The sequence below is a fragment of the Monopterus albus genome, unplaced genomic scaffold (genome assembly GCF_001952655.1).
Source record: "Monopterus albus unplaced genomic scaffold, M_albus_1.0 scaffold345.1, whole genome shotgun sequence".
In the NCBI taxonomy this organism is placed as follows: Eukaryota; Metazoa; Chordata; class Actinopteri; order Synbranchiformes; family Synbranchidae; genus Monopterus; species Monopterus albus.
Window position 1 is genome coordinate 279,714 of NW_018128225.1, and position 22,233 is coordinate 301,946.

The window sequence follows — 22,233 nt, forward strand, 5'->3', positions numbered from 1 at the left end:
GGGGGGCTGCAGTGATGGTTGACTTTCTACAACTTTCTCCCATCTCCCGACTGCATCTCTGGAGCTCAGCCACAGTCATCTTTGGGTTCTTCTGTACCTCTCTCACCAAGGCTCTTCTCCCCCGATAGCTCAGTTTGGCCGGACGGCCAGCTCTAGGAAGGGTTGTGGTCGTCCCAAACGTCTTCCATTTAAGGATTATGGAGGCCACTGTGCTCTTAGGCACCTTAAGTGCAGCAGAAATTTTTTTTTGTAACCTTGGCCAGATCTGTGCTTTGCCACAATTCTGTCTCTGAGCTCTTCAGGCAGTTCCTTTGACCTCATGATTCTCATTTGCTCTGACATGCACTGTGAGCTGTAGGGTCTTATATAGACAGGTGTGTGGCTTTTCTAATCACGTCCAATCAGTATAATCAAACACAGCTGGACTCAAATGAAGGTGTAGAACCATCTCAGGGATGATCAGAAGAAATGGACAGCACCTAAGTTAAATATATGAGTGTCACAGCAAAGGGTCTGAATACTTATGACCATGTGATATTTCAGTTTTTTTTTTTTAATAAATCTGCAAAAATGGCAAACATTCTGTGTTTTTCTGTCAATATGGGGTGCTGTGTGTACATTAATGAGGAAAAAAATGAACTTAAATGATTTTAGCATATGGCTGCAATATAACAAAGAGTGAAAAATTTAAGGGGGTCTGAATACTTTCCGTACCCACTGTATAAAGGTCCGCATTTCCAGCCTGTATGTATGGTACTATTTAGTTCCTGTGAAGCCAGAACATGTACACTGGACATAAACCGCTGCGAGTGCGGTTTGATCACCTTTTTTAGAAGCAGACATGCAGTCAAAGAGATTTCAGGACAAAAGTTAGAATCATATGTAGGGACACAAAGAGCTTCACATTACACCGTTTCTTACTGGAAAAACTTGAAGGCCTTGACAGATCCCCCACTGTTGGAGAACAGAAGACGTAGGTCATCCTCTCCAACGCCATCCCTGGACATGCAAAGAACTAACTATAGTACTGAAGCAAAGCAACATGAAGGATTGCTATGTTAAACTATAAACACATACTGATATAATATGTTGTACTACCGGATATTGGAGAGGTGAAGTGTTGCAGAGGGAGGAAAGATGTTCTGGAAGTTCTTGGATCCTGGTTTCTTAAAGCGATGGAGTGGTGAGCCAGAGAAATCTGCCCAACAGAACCAAAATAATGACAGTGACAACAGTAATGTTAGGTGAAAAAAGTGTGTGTAACAAAATAAAGAATATTATCATATGATATTAACTGGTATTAGAACCTCACACTATATAATACTGCTGCTATCCAACTCAAAGATTCAGAAGACAGAATTAAACCTTGGATGAGAAAAACCTCTATTCAAAAAGTGCTTTACTAAATTAAGACAGTACTCCCACAAGTCAGCACTGCAATTCTCTAACATTTTCAAACTCCTGATGAACAGCTCACAATAAATAAATAAAAAAAACAATGCAGCAGATATGTCATTCCATACATTCTAATTAACCCCCACATCTACATTACCCACAATGCTATCTAACTGCCCACACTTCTGTCAGAGATTCAGCAAAGAGTACAAACTCTTAGAAACTCTGGTGCCTTTTGACAAAAGCCACATGGCGCTGTGGTAGTGCAGCCGCCATTTTGGACTGAAAACGGCTGTGGGAACAGCAGAAACCCTACAGACAAATAACTTAACTAAAACAGTGTTTGGCACTCAATTGTAATAGCTAACAGTGTGAGAGTAAACAGCCTGTAAACAGTTTTATTAGTAAATTTATCTAATTATTTCCACCTGGAACTTGTCTTTGCACTGGACCATTTATCCCATATAGGCTACTCATCTTTAGACCAACCTTCCCTATTTGAAAAATAAAAGATTCCTTGGTCTAAAATCAACCATAAAACACCTGAGATTGCAGAGTCTGCTCTGCCTTTAAACTTTCTGCTTTTGTAATATAATTAATGAACCCTTTGTTTTTTTCTTCTTCCTCTCAGCAGTTCTTGTTAATTTTCAGTCTGAAATGGCTGTGCAGACTGCGAGTTAAATAAATGTATACAGTCTAATAGCCTACTGCCTTTTACAGGTGGGAGGAGAAACTCAGAAATCCATCACTGATAGAGATCCGCTCAACAGCTCCATCAGAGCTGCAGGGTGTGCAGCGCATAATAGCATGAATACTTATTATATTTTTATTGTTCATTAAATATGACAACAAAAGAGAAAGAAGTCTGTTTTACTCTTGTACATTTAGCTGGCATTATTAAATTCTTCCATAGGTTTGGCAGGTAGCGCCGCTGCTGGATGGAACTTTCAGTTAGCTTTTACTCCCTGGATTCAGGCATGTTTTGCTGGCACTGGATAACGTACCCTCAAACTGAGATAAGTAGCAATGACAAAGGTCTAATTTAATTTTATAATGTTTTGAATCCTGGACCTTATTTGGCATTTAAGACCAATGCCATCTCAACAGGCATATACAAATATAGTGGCAAGCTCACTTCCAGAATACCGATATGTTCTTACCTTTAGTCAACAGTTGGTCATCCAGTCCTTCTCTGGGCAAAGCCACTGTCTGATGTTTTGACAGTGTCACTCTCATCACTTTACCAAACACCTTCTGACCATTCAAGTGGCTCATAGCTATGGGTGACAACATTTTTAGAAAAATGAGGTTGATACATTTATAATGTTACTTGCATAAAATTGTTTGTTGGCTGTTGAGGAAATGAATCTTTCACAGGTAACCCTTAATCCTCATTTGATTTTACAGTGGCCATCGAATTCTACACAAAGAAATTATTTCACACCATGATTAGGCTGAGCACTAACCAACTGGGTCAAAAAATCTAAATACAGCAACATATGTCACACCCATGGTCACCAACTTGTCAAATTCTTCCAAATGCCCTCAGTTTCACATGAATTTCTAGACACTGACTGTCTAACATACAGCTTTCAAATGTTCATATACGAGAATAAAATACCTCATCCAGTGGGCCTAGCAAGTGAACATATCAGGACTCATGTCCACTTCTGATTTGAATTAAATAAATAAATAAAAAACAGGCCAATACCATAGGATCATCATCTAAAACTCACCCAGCTGAGCCTGGTTGCCATCGGAGAGCTGGATGAGAGCGCTGTCCTTTTTGTTGTAGAGGATCTTCACCCTCTGGACATCACCATAGACTCCTGAAGGTAGGGAGAGAGTGAGAGAGACAGAGAGCGAGCAAGAGAGAGCAGGGTGGAGGAGGAGGACAGAACAGACAGAGCAGGAGAGATGGAGCCGACCAAAATAAAAAAGGAGAGGTGTGAAGGGTGGAAGGAATAAAGTTAGTGTTAGAAAGACAAATGAAAAGAAAGGATGGAATTTTCCCATTTGACAACTACTAGAAAGTCAACCAAATACTTCTGTGTAAGCAGGTCGTTTTATGTCATGACCAGTGAGAAAGGTCAAACCCCTAAACTGAAACACACCTGTTCTGCATAATTCAAAGATCCAGCTTGATTAGGTGATTAAACATGTAAAACTATTAATATCTGTGTAGGAGAAAGGACACCTTTTCAAAATAAATGTATAAAGAAGACCTAAAAATGCTTTACTTTTAGGCAAATACATTTACACTGACGATCCTGGAGTCGCTAAAACTGGTGTAGTAAGTGTAAGGACAAACATTTGTCTTGTATGACCCTTATGATTTTTCTACTTTACGTCAGTGAGTTGGCAGGTAATGCCAACTGCAAAGCTGAACAAGTGACTTATACAAAATCTAGATAAACAGACAAAAAGAAAGGATGAGATGCAGAGGGTTGACAAACTAGAAAGGGCCTTATCGAGTACACCGGAACACTGAGATCAACTTAACCATTAATGTGGTGAGAACAGAAAACACTAAAATAATCCACGTGCCCCTGACGAGTGGCAGCTCCAGTGCTCTACACAAAGTCATTTAACAGACACTATCTGCATAATTAGGGATGGGCTTCACCTTTGGTTACACCAAATATTTAAGAATGTAGCTTTTCTAATCATAAGACAATAGAAAATGTGATCATTTAAGGACCAGTAATTAGATAACCATCATTTTGGGTAAAGGCTGTAAAAGAACACCAAGTATAACACCCACTCTATCACCCAGTGGATGTAAATATAACACCCACTCTATCACCCAGTGGATAACAAGTCAAATAAAGCCACTAATGTTTTCACATGCACTATGCACTTAGCATTCATTGTTCCACTGCTGCAAGTCACAAAAATGTGATGGTCACAGAATACCACGGTAGGATACCACGGTAGGATACCACGGTAGGATGAGGCAGAGAACCTGTCCTCAAGTTATCAAACATGCACATTCTTACTTTATCATGTTGGATGAAAAATAAATATTTTAGCAAAGGGCTCGTCATTACCCCTCTGTTGTGTGTATCCTCCCACACATTATTTATTACATCATGTAGTGTCAAAGAGACTGAGAACATGACTCAAAGATTTGATTGGTGATTCTCTGACCTTTCTGTAATAATCTGTCCATGTAGAGTGACTGACTGGCAGGAGAGAACATTAGTATTTTGCCAACTGGGTAAGAGGGCAAACACACAACCCATTTTTTAAAATATGCCATCAAAACGCTAATGAAGTCTCTTGCTGTTCTAATTACTCTGCTTCACAGAAATAGCTTTTAGTGTAATCCAGCTGTGAAGGTGCTGGCTTGGCAATCAGTCACTAATCAAACCGGTCTAAACTTGCACACCACATTTTCAATGGCAGACCCATTTTAAGGAAAGGAGATGACATGGCAAAATGTTTAGACATGGATATGCTGCAATGAGAAGCACATTAATTCAGTCTGGGCAAACCATACAAGATGCCCACATTGCAGAGCCTGTTCCAGTGCTAATAGCGAGGAATGTCGTATGTGATGGAATCTTGGTTAAAAGCCCAACCTACAAACTGGGAATCAGATTTGTGTTTTAATAACATGGATGATTTTGGTGTCTTTGTTCTCATCAGTTAAGAGATAAGCTGATCATACAGTCACTATTCTTTTAATTTAGAGACAACTTAAGAGATAAGCTGATCATACAGAAATCTCAGAGTCACTATTCTTTTAATTTAGAGACAAACAGATTTTAAATATGTAATGCACAATATGATAGAGGGAGGCTTGGAGATACAAAAAGATACAGAGGAATAAGCGTGTCCACGATATCACTGAAGAAAGTGAACAAAATTGGATTAACAGAGAGAGATATACAGATAGAATAGTAGAGGTTGAACATACCGAAGAGGGTAAAGAGACTTTGAGGCGTGACCATCTTTAGAGAGAGAGACCGCAGAGCAGAGGACAGGAAGAGGAGGAGCAGAGGAGGAGGAGGAAGAGGAGAGACGAAGGTAGAGATCAGACCACCCACCGTTGGACGTGGGGGGAGGGGTGGTTTTCCAGGATGATGAGGGATGGAGCAAAGATGGAGGGCAGGTAGGGTTTGGGAAGGGGGTCAAAACGGCAAAGCCATAGTCAGTTTAGACCAGATTAAGAAAAAGTGAAAAGGGGGAAAGGAGATGAAAGAAAGTTGGGATAAAAGTACATGAGAGAAGGTTTTTAAAAGATGTGTTGAACATCAGACAAAGTTTGGCCAAATAAATGTGTGAAGGGAGGAGCAGGGGTGGGAAGAAAGAAGGCAGGGAAGGGAGAAAGGAGGAGAGGAGGACAAAAACCAAAGCAGAGGTCAGTAAACAGAGCATCAGTGGAACATCAACGGTGTCTGAATGACTGCTGGTTCATTTCCAAACACACACACACACGTCCAGTTCTGTTAACACACAACCACATTCCCTGTAGAATACATTTATTAGAGAGGAAAATAAAAGAATGGAAGGAAAGTGGAATGGAAAAATGAACAAACCAGAAACATACACACATAACCAAAAGGGGGCAGTACCATGCAGCAGATGGCCAACCAGGTCACATGTAACTAGAGGTAAATGTCGGCAGGATCGCCGTCTGTGACTGGCACATCAGACTTGTGTAAAAGAACAGCAACTTCAATTTGATTGCTTTCTAGGAAAAGAAATGTGCACCGTTTCCAATTTACACACACACACACACACACTTAAATACAAAAATCTTCATATAAGAAGACAAATCAATTTAAACAAATAAATTTTTACTCAGAATGTCCAACATCCCACATGAGACTTGTGATACCACAGCATAAAGCAGTCACCTCTGCATGGGACACACACTCAAAATCCTGTGTTCGAGTCCAAACATTGCTGCTAAAATTGAAAAATCAGATATCTGGACCAAGATTTTTCACCCAATTGTCAATGTGAAACAGTTGGTGGTGGTGCAGGTGGACAGCCTACATCCACAGTAATTCATTACCTAGGTAAAACACAAGATGTGGTAGTTTAACCACAAAGAAGTTTAGTAGATGAGGGTCTATAACACAGGCAGACAAACTAACTTGAAAAGTGGAGTGTGTCTAAGCGAGACGTGAGTGAGACGAACGCTACTGAAGCGAACGGGACCGGCATGTTCTGGTTCTTTAAAGCCATCAGAACAGTTGTCTGTCAGTCAGGAGGACAGCGGCCAGACCAACAGCACAAGTGTACTGGCCAAAAATGGTTTTCATGCAAGATCATCAGGAAGAAATAACATTTTTATGTAGCCTATGGACTTATTGATTTTATTGATCTTCCCCAGCTGGTTACAGAGGAAGAGAGTGAAACTCAAGGACCCTGATCAGTCGTAACAGATACCAATAGCAACATCCATCCACTTATGTTGAAGAGGGTCACAGGGGGGCTGGACCCAAACCCAGCTGACATTGGACGAGAGGCGGGGTATACCCTGGACAGGTCGCCAGACAACCACACACCCACAGGCAATTTAAAGCTGCCAATCAACCTAAGCTGCATGTCTTTGGATTGTGGGAGGAAGCCAGAGCACTTGGAGAGAACCCTCAAGGGAGAACACACAAACTTCACACAGAAAATCGGGGCTCAAACCCGGAACATTCTTGCTGTGGGGCGGCAACAATAACCACTGCACCACCATGTCACCCATGGATGGATAGATGGATAAACACATAAATAAAATGCCAGGACTCGACAGGAAACGCGCGTCTCATTTGACAGAATGAAATTCTATCTGCAGTGTGAGATGAGTATAAAAACACTGGCAGTGTGGATTAAAGGTTAGATTGTTGCCACACCACGAGTTAAACTAGCCAAACAATTGTCTCATCCTGTTCAGCTGCAGTTGTGCTGCAAATACGGACGATACCACATAATTCATCATCACTACCAGATGTCTTAACAGTGTTTTGAGTCAATCTTGCTCTTAATGCTCTACTGTGACAAACTGGACTTAGACTAAAATAAAAGATTAGCCTGTGTCAGGAATTTCTACCACCATGCTACCTGGAAACCTTCTAAGTGTTGGTCGGCCCATTGGATGAAAGTTGAGAAAGGGTGAACAAATGATTTAAAACAATCCCTTTCATTCAACACTCAGGATGTGAAACATGGCTACACCACACTCAACCACTACCTAGCCACTGGACAGTATTACATCCTCTCAAATGTATGCACTGCACACTGTAGATAAAGATGGGATGGCATGGGACAACACCACAGCTTGCTAGAAGTGAAGCCACTGCAGGTTGATTGCCCCCTGGTGGCCACTTGCAGCAGAGGTTATAAACCCGGCCCCCTCCATGGACGAGACATGAGCCAAACTAAATTAAATATTATCACAATGATTTGTGCACAGGTGGTCATTTTTCTTATGTTTTGACAAGTTAATTGAGGATATAAAAAGTGGTGTATTTTGTATTACTGACAGGTTTGATTGGCTGCCAGATACCATGGCTCCACTGTACAAAATTTGAATTTGGACTTTTCTCAGAATTCAGAGTTTAAAATCTGAACTATGACTTTTTTTTTTCAGAACTCCGAGTTTAATCTCAGAAGTTTGAGGGGGAAAAAGTCAGAATTTAAATACATCTTGTACAGTGGCCATAATCCTTCCACTGTCTCAACCTCTGGTCACAACTGCACAGAATCTGGCTTCAAAATACACACAACAATATTCTGTTATAAGTGACAGAAAGTGGTGACATATTGCCCATGTTTATATACTGTATATGGTATACACATACTGATGCTCTCAAGCTGATAGATTGTCAGAGAGACCGGTACGCTGTTTCCAAAACAGTCGGGATACAGCTGATGCATTGACTTTACCAGAAGGGAGCAGGAGTGTGAAAACCATGACGCTACTATGGAGCAAGAGTGGGACTACAACAGACAGAGGGACAGAAAGGAGAAATGGAACACACACAAATAACAGGTGCTGTAGGTACAAAGATACAGATTACAGAGCAGGTGCACATTTACATTTAGACAATCAACAAAGTACACAGCTGTATGGAAAGGTTTGCCCAGTCCTTGCGGATTTTGTTGATTTCTGAAGTAACAAGTAGTAACTGCAACCAGTGCAATAAACAGACAGTACAGGCCTTTCTTCGAATGTAAAAAGCATTTCTTCAGCTGGTAGACTGTTTAAGGGAAAAACATTCAACTGTAATTATGGTGCATGCTACAGTTTGTAACTGCTCCTGTGTCTTATATCACCGTTTAGGGCCAACAATTGCACTGTGATTTTAATTCCTTTTAACTATAATACATGGACTAGGTGGAAGATACATGATAAATCATGCTGTAACTTGGGCAAACACACACATCCACACAGAAATTCACATTACTATCACTTACTCAAGAAAATCAGTAATGTCTGGTCAGTAGTTGAAAAGAGTGACATAAAGCAGAGTGTGGAAATACGCATTCACAGTCAGGTTATGGTTAAGGTTAGTGTACCTCTTCATTTAGGTTGGATGCCAACAGGACTCCTGACACACCGGACCCAGACAGAGCAACACGACCTGCAGCCGCTGCTGCAGCAGCAGCTGCACTCAGAGGGCTAATGGCACCTGTTAGGGAAGCACAAGACATTAAATATGTGTGAATCATGCAGAAAAACGAATGAATTTAAAACCATTACACACAACAAAAAAGACTGACGCTCTTGTTAACATCAGCAACAACAGTGCAAAACAACTACATAAACTTATTCCCAAGATTAACCACCCTTCCTCAAAAATTGGTTCTAAACGGCTCTGTTCAATTACCCCAGCACGCTACCGCACTTTTTTATTTTTAAATCAAAAGTAAAAAAACAAAAATACACACACCAATCAGGGATGGAGATGTGCTTGATGCCATGGTGTAAATGTTTCAATTAGTGTAACCTTCAAGTTAAGAAGACGGTGAGCTTTCCACTGCTGTGTGCAATACAACCTAAAAAACTTCATCCTCATCGAAACATACATTAATATTGGTAAGTACATTAAAACAGTTCCATTTGGTGGCAGCTCTGAATTTCAGGGGGTGTAAATGGTCAACACTACTGCTTCAGTATATTCAGTAATGAATATTATTATTATACTTTAATGTTGAAGCCATTAAATAGCCTGAATGTTTGCAAACCGATTTCCATTAAAGTATATTAAAATGTATAGAATAACTACATAAAAGTGCATTGTTCCTATCTGCTTAGAAATGATTTAGACTGGCTAATTACCAATTCTTAGTCCACTATTTGCCTTACTTATTGATATAGCTGTAATACCAGCCAACCACTGTGGCCACTGAAAGAAAGGCTTTCCACCCCTGGTGCATTCAAACAACCACAGCATGGCATGACACGAGACAGGACAGAAAGCAGCAGAGAGAGAGAGAGAGAGAGAGAGATTGGAAAAAAAAAAGAATTATGAAAAAAAGCAAGCAGTTACCTCCACAAAGTGAGAGGGAGAGAGATGATGAGTAACCTCCTCCACTAGAGTAGGAAGCTAACGCTCCAGATGGAGTACCTACAAGACAGTGACAACTAGAGTTACATCAAAAAATACTTATCTAACCTAAAGAGTACAGTTATCACAAGCCACAAAACTGTCCTTGTTACTACTTACTACGACCAATACAACAAATATTTATTAACCAATATGACACAAGCATTCAGGCTCCTTCACTCTGTGCACAATTTATTGTTGAAGCCACTGGGATGGAAACGCACGGTTTTAAATTTCTAATGATATGGACATTTTGCCCTCATAAACGTGGCATCCAAGGTAGACCTCTATGGTCAAACTGAGGCGAGACATAGATCAGGGCGAGGGTTTAAAACCCTTTAAAGTTTTGAGTGTTTCCAGGAGCAAAGCCTCAATTGTGAAAAGGAAGAGGTTTGGAACCACTGGGACTCTTATAAAAGCGGCTGTCCAGTAAAACCAGTTAAAGCCATTGATTACCAATGTGCAGACTAGCTGTGACTCTGGCATAATTGTTTATATATTTGCTTGGTTGGTTTGTGTTTATTTGTAAGAATAAAATGAATACCCACTAAAACTATCTGCTGAGGACACCTCCTTTGACTTTAGTGCTCTACATAATAATATAATGATGTCTATCAGTGAAATCAGGGTTTTCCCTACCACAAAGACTTTAGCCCAGGGAGTAAGGATTTGTGTGTCAAAGCCAGATTAAAATTTATGGTAACAGTTATGTTTTTTAAAAGAAAGAACAATGCTACTGCCTCAGTTTTAAACATGAACTGTGCATGTGTTGGAGCAGGTCTGAACCGACTGTAGTTGGTCAAGTAATTTCCATGGCTTCACTCAACACGCCCCCAGCATTTCAAAGCAGAGAATACTCTTTTTTTTTGATTATGAAAACTGATTTTATATACTAGGTGATATGTTTAATCATTCAAATGTTTTCCTGTGGGGTGACAAAGTCAGAACAGATATATTTCTACTTTACCCTGAGTTTAACGTCTACTTACCCTTTCTGTCTACTGATTTGAGGCAGTGCTTAAAATAAACCTTTCATACCAACACAAAAACAGAGGCAGAGTGGAACCATAAGGATGTACTGGTTGGAATGGTGCTGAACCACAGAAGTGTCTCTCTCAGGAGAACTGTCTCTGGCTTCACATTTACAGCCTCATGTGAGCCCATGACTGAGGTATGACAGAGCAGCACTACTGGCAAAATAATACGTCAGTAAGTGGAAACACCAACAAGGGGGTCTTCAATTCAGAGCATGAATGAGGCCACAAGTGTTACAGATCACTTGGAGGGGAATCTTAATGCATGTGGTGTAGATGGATCAAGAGAGAGATGTATATTTGCCCAATAAAGAATGATCCTTGTTTGTTGATTCTCCGTCTCCAGTCGGAAGGTCAGGTCTGGTGTAATCTCGACTCTTATCATTGTTGTATTTGACATTGAGGTTGACCAGTTTACTGAAGTCTATCCGCAGGGTACAACAGGAATTATAAATGTTCTGTCCATCCAGAGACTGGTGTGAAGGAATGAAAGAGAGAGAAAGATCAGTTTTTAAACAGGATTTCTCATACAGACCGTTTTATGCCAAATGCTGTACAACCAGACTGGTGGAATTTACAAGCTAATACTGGTATTTAGGCACTTCAACATCTGATAACATAGCAGATGACAGTACAATACCATTTTACATAAATCTTGATACAGAGAGACTGTGTTTGGCAACAGGCAATGTACAACAACATACAGAGTAGAGCAATCGAAGGTGGGGGGGAGGGGAGGCAGTGTTCATAAATATTATATACATACGGTATATATCAATAAGATGTATTTATTGCACAAATAACTGTCAAAGCTACCAATTACCTCACATTCAAAGAAATTAGAACAAACAATATTTAAGAAAAATAAAGATTAAATCCACTTTGTCTAATCTAATGAAACAGATCAAATAATAAAACTGAAATGAACTTTCAAGTTGGTACAAACTGCAGTTTGAACTGCTCGTCAATTTGACCCAAACTGCTCATTGTCTCATCATGAGGACAGTGTATGACTCATTGCTGCACTTAATTTTTATTGGTGTTGAAAATCACCATGGTATCAGTGTATGAAAATCCTCCCACAGCTCTGGGTCCCAGCCAGATGTTCTGTTAGCTTCTGTCCGCTGGCTCTCGTGCAGCCTGCGCTTGTCTCATAGCCTGTGTACCTGCGCACCAATGCTTATGCTGACACCCAAGCATCCCTGGTTTCCTCTTCTTCTGTGGTGTCATGCTCACGTTAGTGTCAACAGCAGCTAAATAATTTAGGTTTTACTAACATTAGCTTTATTAAAAGAACTTATCTCACGTTTACTCAAACTTCATTACAATGCAGATTCGCTCTGTGATAATTACTCAGAGATCAATTGTTATGTTAAACTATTAGAACGACACTGCTTACTGACACATCGTAATGTCGGTGTAACGTATTTAAAGTGCAGACCAGACAAACACGATGACATTGCTGTTCCACAAGAAAAGATTAAATATCATAAACTTACTTATAAGTTTTTTGTGTAAATCTCTTGTCCTGCTGCAGATAGTGAGTTTATAGCCGTCGGTGTAAAATACGAGTCCAGACGTGGCTGTTTGTCTAGAGTTCCAGACGCCAGGACATGCTCATTTGGCTATGTATTTTTGAGATATGTCCTCAGGTTGCCAGTGGTGCAATGGTAGGCTAACTTAACGCTCTCCCTAACTTTATTTCAAGGCTCCACAACTTCGCTGTGTACTGACCAAAAAACAAAGTATTTCCAAACGGGGATTTTAGGTTGTTTGGGGCACAAATCGCTCTCTGTAGATACGGTGGACTGTGAACTCTCTGCCATCATTACTGCACCTAGTGACTCCTGTCGTGCTGCGGTGCATTGAGTGCAGCGGCCCAGGGCCACGTGAGAACTCGCAAGTCAGAGAGCTGCAGTTGCTTTTTTAACAATAGAATATTAATTTTCACAATTGAAAGTCTGTTTCTTTTTACCATTCAATTATATAATCGAATTTTGAATATTCGTTAACAGCCCTAGTCATGTAGTACTATTATAAGGAAAACTGATACAATGTTAAAGACTCACGTTGACTGTTAATATCATAACCACAGAAGAAATATTTCCCATTGTTGCAATTTTTCCAACGGTTGCTGTGTAAACAGTTATAATATCTACAGAGGGATGAGCCTACCAGTTTAGCTTGTTGTGCATTGACGGGGTCACTGAACTGCAGAAGAGCCTGAAATTGGTTGTTCTTGGTGAATGTTATAATCTTCATCACAGTCCCAAACTTACTGAAGATCTGCAAGAATCAAGAACAAGAAATGCATAGAAAATAACACAGCATGTGGGCAAGAGTTTATGTAACTTAACATTCTAGTTTGATCCTGCAACAAAATTATTATCACAATTAGCAACATCTGAGGAGGTAGTGGTGGTCATTATTTAATGCTCATTTTCTTTCACTTTTCCTCCACAGAAAGGTTCTGTTTTGTTCTAAAGACACCATTTTTGTTGCTAAGAAGATCCAAACATTAAGGATGAGGGCAAACTTGACTATGGGGCTGCATGTATCAATCTGACGGCTGCATTTATGAAAAGTGTCCTGGCTTTACCTGCTGCAGAACATCCAGTGTGACGGGATAGAACATGTTGTCAATGATAATTCGCAGTACAGGGCTGGGGGGTGGGTTGAGGTCTAAAACTCCTGGGTTGGAGGATGGAGAGCTTCCATCCTGGACTGCAGACACTGCCTGCAGCACTGCCTGGGCTCTCTGGGTGGCAAGAGATGAATATGGAGAACTTATTCTACGTCAGTCTAACCATCTGGTTTGACTGAAGCTTAGTGTCAAGTGTACAAATCAACCTGTGTGTATACCTGATTCAGAGCAGAGTCTGTTTTCAGTTCCTTATGGGTGGAGTACTGGATGAAGACAGGTGTATTTCTGACCTAAACGAAATAAGATCCATATGATGCACTATGCGGTTCACATCCCCTACAACAAGAACACAAACTACTATAATATGCAATGGGAATGGACACTCCTGCATTTCAGACCTGTGGAGTGACAGCTGTGTAGTAGTTCACCATAGTAATGGCTGCTTCCTCTGTACCCAACTCTAGAAATGCCTAGAAACAACACAGTAGTACCAAATCACCTCCAGGACAACATGTCACTGTTCTTTTCTTGTACAGAAAACAGTAATATCATTGTTCATCTTAAATGTTGCTGTGATTACAACACTGTTATTCTATCACTTTCACACCAAAAATACACAGTCTAACATTTTAGTTCACCTGGTTTTTCCCCTTCAGCATCAGTATGTTGGTGACCTTTCCAAAGGGTAGGCCCAGAGCAATGACTTCCGTCTCTGACACTTCACTGGGAAGTTTCCTGATGTGGAGAACTCTGGAGGGAGGGGATTCATCCAGACGCTGTTTCTTACTGTCACTGCCATTTGCTGAACATGGGGACGCACAAATAATAAAAGTTAAATTATCACGCCAACAGACCTTGACACTGCCACAAACATGTAAGTAAGTATGGATGCACATTATAGAATTCATAATGGCTTATTTCTCTTATTGGAATTTTTATTTTAGAAACCAAATGAACATTACTGATCTAGAAAGAAAACGTCATTCACTGATATACTTATAAATAAGGCTTATGGAGCATTAAAACCCAACTTCATGACCTATCACCCAGTTTATTTAAACACCAACTTTTTTAAGACATGGCAAATAAAATGTTTCTTCCCTCAACATAAAATGTACAAATTCTTCAAGTAACATTTTCTGTTTAGACTTAAAAAGTACTTTCCCGCTTCTTGCACCATACTTTGTGACCATTTTGACAGTGTCGGCCAAACTTTCACCGACATGTCTGGACTGATTTTTTTCATGACCAAATGTTTTTTGACCCAATTTTTGATCTGTCATGTCATCTATAACATGAAATCCATCACTGAGTAGGTATGCAGACACCCTAGTAGATTCATACTCCTGCTTCAGTCTTTTTTTATCCTATTCAAGTATTCAGGTTGATCAGCTACCTATATAAATGATGCCTTCCAGGTTCTGATTAACTGTGCAGGCATGTCATTCAGTCCACTAAACCTCATATGGTCCGTCATGCCTATTATCTACTGAAGTTCGATATTACCACGATCAGACTTCCGGACCCCTTCCTCATTACTCAAGATATTCTGGATTCCTACTTTAAATGATGGTGGGCTGTGACTGCCTATCAGGGCTAAGCTTTATCTTACCGGCCATAGAATTGGGGCTGCTACTGTACATGTTGAGCTCATCTGAGCCTCTCTGAAAAGTTAAGGGGGGGGGAAAAAAAGGTCATATCATTTTAAATTCTAAAAATATCATATGCACAATGGCATAATAATAGCAGGTATATGTCAAACGCTATACTGCATAATCTCTGCCTTACTGAGCAGCAATGCAATCAAAAGTAACTGACATACACTAATAAGCACAAAACAGGAACAAACAGATGATACAGTTATAAAATTACACTGACGATTTAACAGTCAGTTTAACAATATCGTTCCCTACAAAGAGACAACAAATGCCAAGTTTGTTTAAGTAAAAAAATAAAACAATAAGAAGTGAGACAGCTTGCCTTTACACCAACTGCAACATCACTGCCAGCGGGGAGATAGCGGGGAGATAAGGGGAAAAGAGAATTAAGTGAAAATAATGTTATTTCAAATTTGCATGCATAGAGAAACATATACAGTCAAATAACACAGATTCAAGAATTGACATACTGAGCAACATTTTTCATCACTTTGCTTCAAGATGGGGCTGTCCAAGCAGCATCAAAGATATCAAACACCATTACAGAGGCTACACCGCTTTAAACATCCCCAACATCTAAGTGGAGTGTTAACCAACAGCAGTATCAATTCTTAGACATTTTAAACTTTGCCACTTAAAACTAAGATTTAAACAACTCAAGTACTTTCCAGTTTGTCAAGAAGGTAAATGCCATTTAGTATTTTTCATTACATTTCTTTCATTTTGTAATATCACAGGCTGTCACCTCTCTTCATGGCAGCTGTCCATACATTAGATATATTCAAGTTTACATATCCTACTCCAAAAATCTAACAGCCAACATTATATACAATAGGTCAGTGTTTCGGTTTAGCTAGAGACCAGTATAAATGGTAATAATCTGCTGAATGTGTCTGTGCTGTTCCTTATGAAAGCTGTTAAAAACAGAGAAAACTGTCCTCATAAATGGCCCCTGTTTGTTTTTCAGTTAATTGTCAACACATATTAAATTCATCTCTGGAGTCTTATTTGAGTAATTGTGTCAAAGATCCTGTGGATCAAGAGGTGTGGCGTGGCGGAAACATACCCTGAGGGTGCGGGGTGTATTGGGGGTGGGGGGTACAGGCTAGTTATTTTTCAGTGACAGCTATAATCCAAGTTTTTTTAACCTTTGTAAAACTAAGTCCACAACAGTTCACTAGTCAGTGCTGCACTAAACAACGTAACCACAGACATGAATGTGCGTTCAGCTTAAGAGCAGCTGCAAGGACAATGAACGGACAAACAGATTTCACCAGGCCGACTGACAGCAGAAACGTGCTGGACAACAATAGCTTTCATGTAGGCCTTATGCACGTAATCATAACAGACACCAATAAAAAAATTTGCAACAAAAAATAAATGGGGACTTGGGTGATTTAATCAGCTGTCTGTGGAAATTACAGTGCACTCAGTGAAGAAGAGAAACGATTCAGGCTGTGCGCATCCTTATGTCCGCTAAGGAGTGACGGAATTTTCATCATCTTCCCAGGTCTGCACGGACAAAATGAAGTATATGAAACAATACTGAGATTTCAGAATGTGAATATGAAAGAAGTATTTGTGCGGGTTCTCACTCACAGGGGAATTAAGGGGAATGAAATGGTGGATTCTTTGGCAAAGGCGGCAATCGAGCAGGAAAATATAGTGGAAATCTCATTTAACAAAGGAGCAGCAAAAACAAAAATGTAACAAGTTTGTCAGTAAATGGCAGCCAAATTGGGACCGTGACAGAGCAAGGTGACATCTCTGTTCAGTTCAGAAGAATGCAGGAAACATCAAGGAACAACAAGGAGGGAAGTGTTATGACAAGGTTCAGAATGGGACATACAAGGTTAAACATGACATTGCACTTGAGAGGTAAACATCTGTCTGGGTTGTGTGACTTTTACCAAGTAAAGGAGACAGTTGAACATGTACTCTTTCAAAATGACGCTGTAGGAATGGCTGCCTGTTATAGCAGTAACTGTGGCTCACTACTGGGTTTTTCCCTTTTTTCTTGTCATTTTTGTATTTTCTATATTTGGTTTGCTTTGCTGTTTGTTTTTAGCACTACAGACACTAAACTGCAGAGAGTGTCTGGTCCCTGTTTCTACTTTTCTCTATTTACGACTGTGCTGGATCCCACACAGAAACATGGTAGCTATTGTCCCAAGAAGGCACAGCAGAGGATGTACTTCCTGTGCCAGCTAGGGAAGTTCAACCTGTCCCAGGAGCTGCTGATACAGTTCTACAGAGGAATCATCGAATCTGTTCTCTGCACCTCCATCACTGTCTGGTTTGGCTCAGCAACCAAACAGGACAAGTACAGACTTCAGCGGACAGTGAGGACTGTAGAAAAGATCATCGGTGCCAGTCTGCCCTTCATGGAGGACCTGTACACCTCACGGGTCAAAAGGAGGGCAGAGAAGATTTCTGCAGACCCCTCACATCCTCACATCCTGGATATAAACAGTTTAACCCCCTCCCCCCCCTTCCCAGGTCACTGTGCACCAAAACAACCAGATGCAAGGACAGTTTCTTCCCCTAGGATGTCACTCTGATGAACACTTAACCCATGATTGTATAGCAGAACGACAACCCTCAGTGTAATACCTGTAAATATATCTTTGTACATGTCTATCTGGAAAACTGCATCTAAACTGTGTATATGTATTTCTATATTTATAAGTACTTTATTTTTATTTTCTTAATGCACATTCCTTTTGTTCTCTCAGTCTTATTTACTTGTCTACTCATTGTACATACACATTGAGAGCCAGTGTACTAGAGTCAAATTTCTCGTGTGTGCAACACACCTGGCCAATAGAGCTGATTCTGATCTACTATGGAGTGGTCTGCTGGGGCAGCAGCATCATGACCACAAACAGGAAAAGATTAGGCAAACTGGTCAAGAGGGCCAGCTCTGTCCTGGGAGGGCCCCTTGACCCAGTACAGGTGGTGGGTGACAGGAGGATCTTAGCCAAGCTAACATCCCTGCTTGAGGACTCCCACTCCATACACTGATAGGACTAGGCAGTTCCGTCAGTGACAGACTGCTTCACCCTAAGTGCGTGACAGAGCGTTATCGCAGGTCCTTTCTTCCTGCTGTCAGACTGTACAACCAGCATTGCTCCCAGTAAAGCTGCACCCCCCAGTCGACCTCACACACCCACACTGAATAACTGTGAATGCTCCGCATGCCAGTGGGCAACGTCTTACAGTTGTTTGTTAATATTGATAATGCCTCATCTGTTACGTTCTGATTAACACTGTGTGCCTGTTTCTGTCCCTTTGCTGCTGTAACGATGAATTTCCAGATCGTGGGACTAATAAAGGTTTATCTTATCATTGCCAAGAATATATTTCAGAGAGAGAAAGATTCAAGAGATTAGAAATGTATTCGCCATGCAAGCATTTAACGTTCATATTGTAATGGTTCTAATGTCTAGCATCTAGTTATATGGTTCTAATGTCTAGCATCTAGTTATATGGTTCTAATGTCTAGCATCTAGTTATATGGTTCTAATGTCTAGCATCTAGTTATATGGTTCTAATGTCTAGCATCTAGTTATATGGTTCTAATGTCTAGCATCTAGTTATATGGTTCTAATGTCTAGCATCTAGTTATATGGTTCTAATGTCTAGCATCTAGTTATATGGTTCTAATGTCTAGCATCTAGTTATATGGTTCTAATGTCTAGCATCTAGTTATATGGTTCTAATGTCTAGCATCCTGTTATATGGTTCTACATGTTATTGCCTGAAAGAATGTGAGAGGGGGCGCTGTGAGGTGTGTGGGAGGAGAGAGCGAGGAAGAGTAGGCAGTTTTTGGTGTTGTTGTGAAGTGTTGAATGTTGGGAGTTTTTAAAAGAGAGCTCGTTAGCGTGTGCTGTGGCTGAAACAACAACATGGAAACCTGTTAAGTTATTACAAATAAAAGGACATTGACACCACAAGAACGTCTGGCTGCTTGTGTAGGAACAGAGAGTATTACAATATTTTACCCTGGTCGGTAGCTAACTTACGTTAGGTTAATCTAGCAAATGTTACGAACGAGAGAGTGCAGATGTTGAACTGGACTAACCCTATTACCTTCTTACCAAAGAGAATGCAAATTATTACACTGCCAAAGTTAGAAAAAACAAGTGATGCGTAACATTTGCTCTTGCGTTATGAAAGCATGTTTCCATACAAGTATCACAACATTAAACTACCACGCCTCTAGGTTGGGACTTAACGTTAACTGTTAGCTAGCTAAGTATCAAGGTTTTTTTCTTTATTTAAATCAGAGCCAACAGTTAGCATCGCTTAAACTAAGTATTTGGAACATCGTTCTATGTTACATGTACAGCTGTTAAAAAAAGATCATACAGCAGCGCTAAAAAATAATATGAATACACTTACCCGTCCATTGCAGCTCTTTGTCCTCTTCTGCCTGATGATATTTCAGCACACTTCGCAGCGTGAGCAAAATGGGCGTTCTTTGCCTTGTTTTTAATGGCTATTGGTGATCAACGGTGACGCTTGGTTCATTACCGTCACCTTCTGCTTAGGAGGGTAACTTCTCCTTTAGCTGGATTCAAGGGTATGTAGCAGAGATGTATCGACTGTGCGCCTGACAAACCTGTGTTCTCGCGGAACCACAAATTCTCGCGGTCACTAGACGCTCGCCTAGTCCCGCCCCTTTTGATTACTGTTCCAAAAGTGTAAGATTTACCTGAAGAAACAATGGCTGCTTGAATGCAAACACGAGATTAAAATCAGCATTATGTAATTTAAATATCACGGTAATACATAGTTGTTCTCAGATTCATGGAGCTAAAGTATTAGCAGTAAAAGTAGACAGGCATTCTCAGCTTCATGTAGTTAAAATATTTGCAGTGGTTTTTAGGACACTTGTCTTTACTACAAATTAAAGTATATGACAAACTGAAGATGCACCAATTGTCCACTTCTGTTGTTTGTACTTCCTTCTTGTACAAATGCAGTGCTCCATACTACTAGTCAGGTGTGACTCTGTAGTTTAAAAGTAAAACAGCAATAATAATAATAATAAATCAGAACAGAATCAGCCAATCTTTGTGTTGCTTCCAAGTCCCATGTTTGCCGTGTTGTTGCTTGGGCAGTGGACATCTCGGAGACACTTTGCATATCTGATGAGCCCATTCTACTCCACTAAGCATACATTAGACACCACTTTTCACCTCCTCAGCTCCACAAAGAAAAGACAGAATGAAGTGAACTGTGAGCATACATGCTACCGAACAATCTGTGGCACTGATTTGAATATCAAGGGCTGTTTTTCTATGCACATCTTGACATAGACACATCAGGTCACTGTGGAGGATGAAGGAAACATCTTCAGTAACTACATGCAGGACTGGGGCTGCTGTTCCAAGGCGTTCGGCTGGACGAGGGAGGTTCAGTCTCTGGGAGCAACCCGGAATGAGAGCTGCTCTTCTTGAAGATGCCCCCATCACTTTCTCTTCCACACCCACCCAACTCCAACATGGTGCATCTAATTAAACTACACCTCCCAGGCATTTAAGGACTTGACACAACAAACTGAGAGTTTGTTTTGTCAATATATATAGTTTCCAGGGACATGGTCACACCACAGATTTTTGAGGACTTTTAAAATTTCAGTCATCATTTAATAAAGGATTAGATCCAATTCAAGCAGGATTCAAGACTGAACAAAGACTGTTATCCTTCTCATAGTTAGATCCTTCCTACATGCCTCTTGTGTGACAAAAACACATTACCAGTCTGACTCCATAGATACACACAAGAAATCAGCATGGCCAGTCCTTTCTTCTATGGATGCTAGTTCTTCAAACATCCTGATGATCTCTTCTCCATTACAAAAGTAGTCAAACTTTAGTCAAAATTCATTGATTCAGTAACTGTGGAGGCACAGTAGTGCAGTGGTTAGCACTGTCTGATTCAGTAACTGTGGAGGCACAGCAGTGCAGTGGTTAGCACTGTTGCTTCACAGCAATAAGGTTCCTTGGTTTGAGCCCTGGCCACCCAGGGCCTTTCTGTGTGCAGTTTGCATGTCCTCCCTGTGCCTGCATGGGTTCTCTCAGTGTACTCTGGCTTCCTCCCACAGTCCAGAGACATGCAGCTTAGGTTGACTGGTGACTCTAAATTGCCCGCAGGAATGAGTGTAGGTGTGTGTGGTTGTTTGTTTACATGTCAACCCTGTAATAGACAGGCGACCTGTCCAGTGTGTACCCTGCTTCTCATCCAATGTCAGCTCACATTGGCTCCAGCGACTCTTTTCAGGAATAAGCGGTATAGATAATGGATGGATGGGATTCTTTTAGTGGGAGCTAAAATGAAGAACCACAATAAAATGGAAACAGGAGAAATGTGCGAATATTTTGTATGATGAGTGTCATAACACTCAAGGAATAATGTTGTAAGGGCATCAGCTTCTGTTGTTACTATTTAATTTCTCATGTTTTCATCTTTAGTCATGCTTCAGTTTTATGCTTAACACTTTGCTTCACGTGAGGTTTATAATTTGTTTTATTTAGTTTGTTTTCCATAGTACTGATCAATATATCTAAATGTATGTTATTTGTATATTGTTTCATGATGGAAGAAAACCAAACCAAATGAAGCCAAACCAAGAAACAGAAGAGTCTTGTCCTAAGACTGCTACTTACTCTATATCTAATTAATGCAAGAATTGTATTACTTCTTCTCTCTCAAGAAGATACACATACTGGATGTCTTTTTATTTAAATCATTTTTGATTTGATTTGATTTGATTTGATTTTATTCTTTCAAACATGCAGAACAAATGACATCAACACACACATAATTACACAAAGCCAACCAATACTAATCCAGAATCAGTTTGCTTATACCTAGTACATGTTTGAATGGAGTAGGAAGAAGTCAGACTTATCCAGTCCTACCCCATAACATCATCTTAT

At 40.3% G+C, this 22,233-nt stretch overlaps 1 protein-coding gene across 1 annotated transcript in view; it reads right to left on the reverse strand.

The window, feature by feature from the left end:
- LOC109974731 (polypyrimidine tract-binding protein 2-like) overlaps positions 1-20,570 on the reverse strand; it is a 21,815-nt gene extending 1,245 nt beyond the window's left edge. The window contains exons 1-16 of the mRNA XM_020625084.1: positions 19,691-20,570; positions 15,609-15,630; positions 15,241-15,292; positions 14,267-14,430; positions 14,027-14,098; positions 13,847-13,918; positions 13,584-13,742; positions 13,160-13,270; positions 11,289-11,457; positions 9,894-9,971; positions 8,920-9,032; positions 5,318-5,351; positions 3,132-3,224; positions 2,556-2,672; positions 1,099-1,198; positions 922-999 (exon numbers count right to left, since the gene is read on the reverse strand). Of these exons, the coding sequence (XP_020480740.1) occupies positions 922-999; positions 1,099-1,198; positions 2,556-2,672; positions 3,132-3,224; positions 5,318-5,351; positions 8,920-9,032; positions 9,894-9,971; positions 11,289-11,457; positions 13,160-13,270; positions 13,584-13,742; positions 13,847-13,918; positions 14,027-14,098; positions 14,267-14,430; positions 15,241-15,292; positions 15,609-15,630; positions 19,691-19,698 (1,442 nt within the window). The 5' untranslated portion in view covers positions 19,699-20,570. The remainder of the gene's footprint in view (positions 1-921; positions 1,000-1,098; positions 1,199-2,555; positions 2,673-3,131; positions 3,225-5,317; positions 5,352-8,919; positions 9,033-9,893; positions 9,972-11,288; positions 11,458-13,159; positions 13,271-13,583; positions 13,743-13,846; positions 13,919-14,026; positions 14,099-14,266; positions 14,431-15,240; positions 15,293-15,608; positions 15,631-19,690) is intronic.
- Between the last annotated feature and the right edge of the window lie 1,663 nt (positions 20,571-22,233).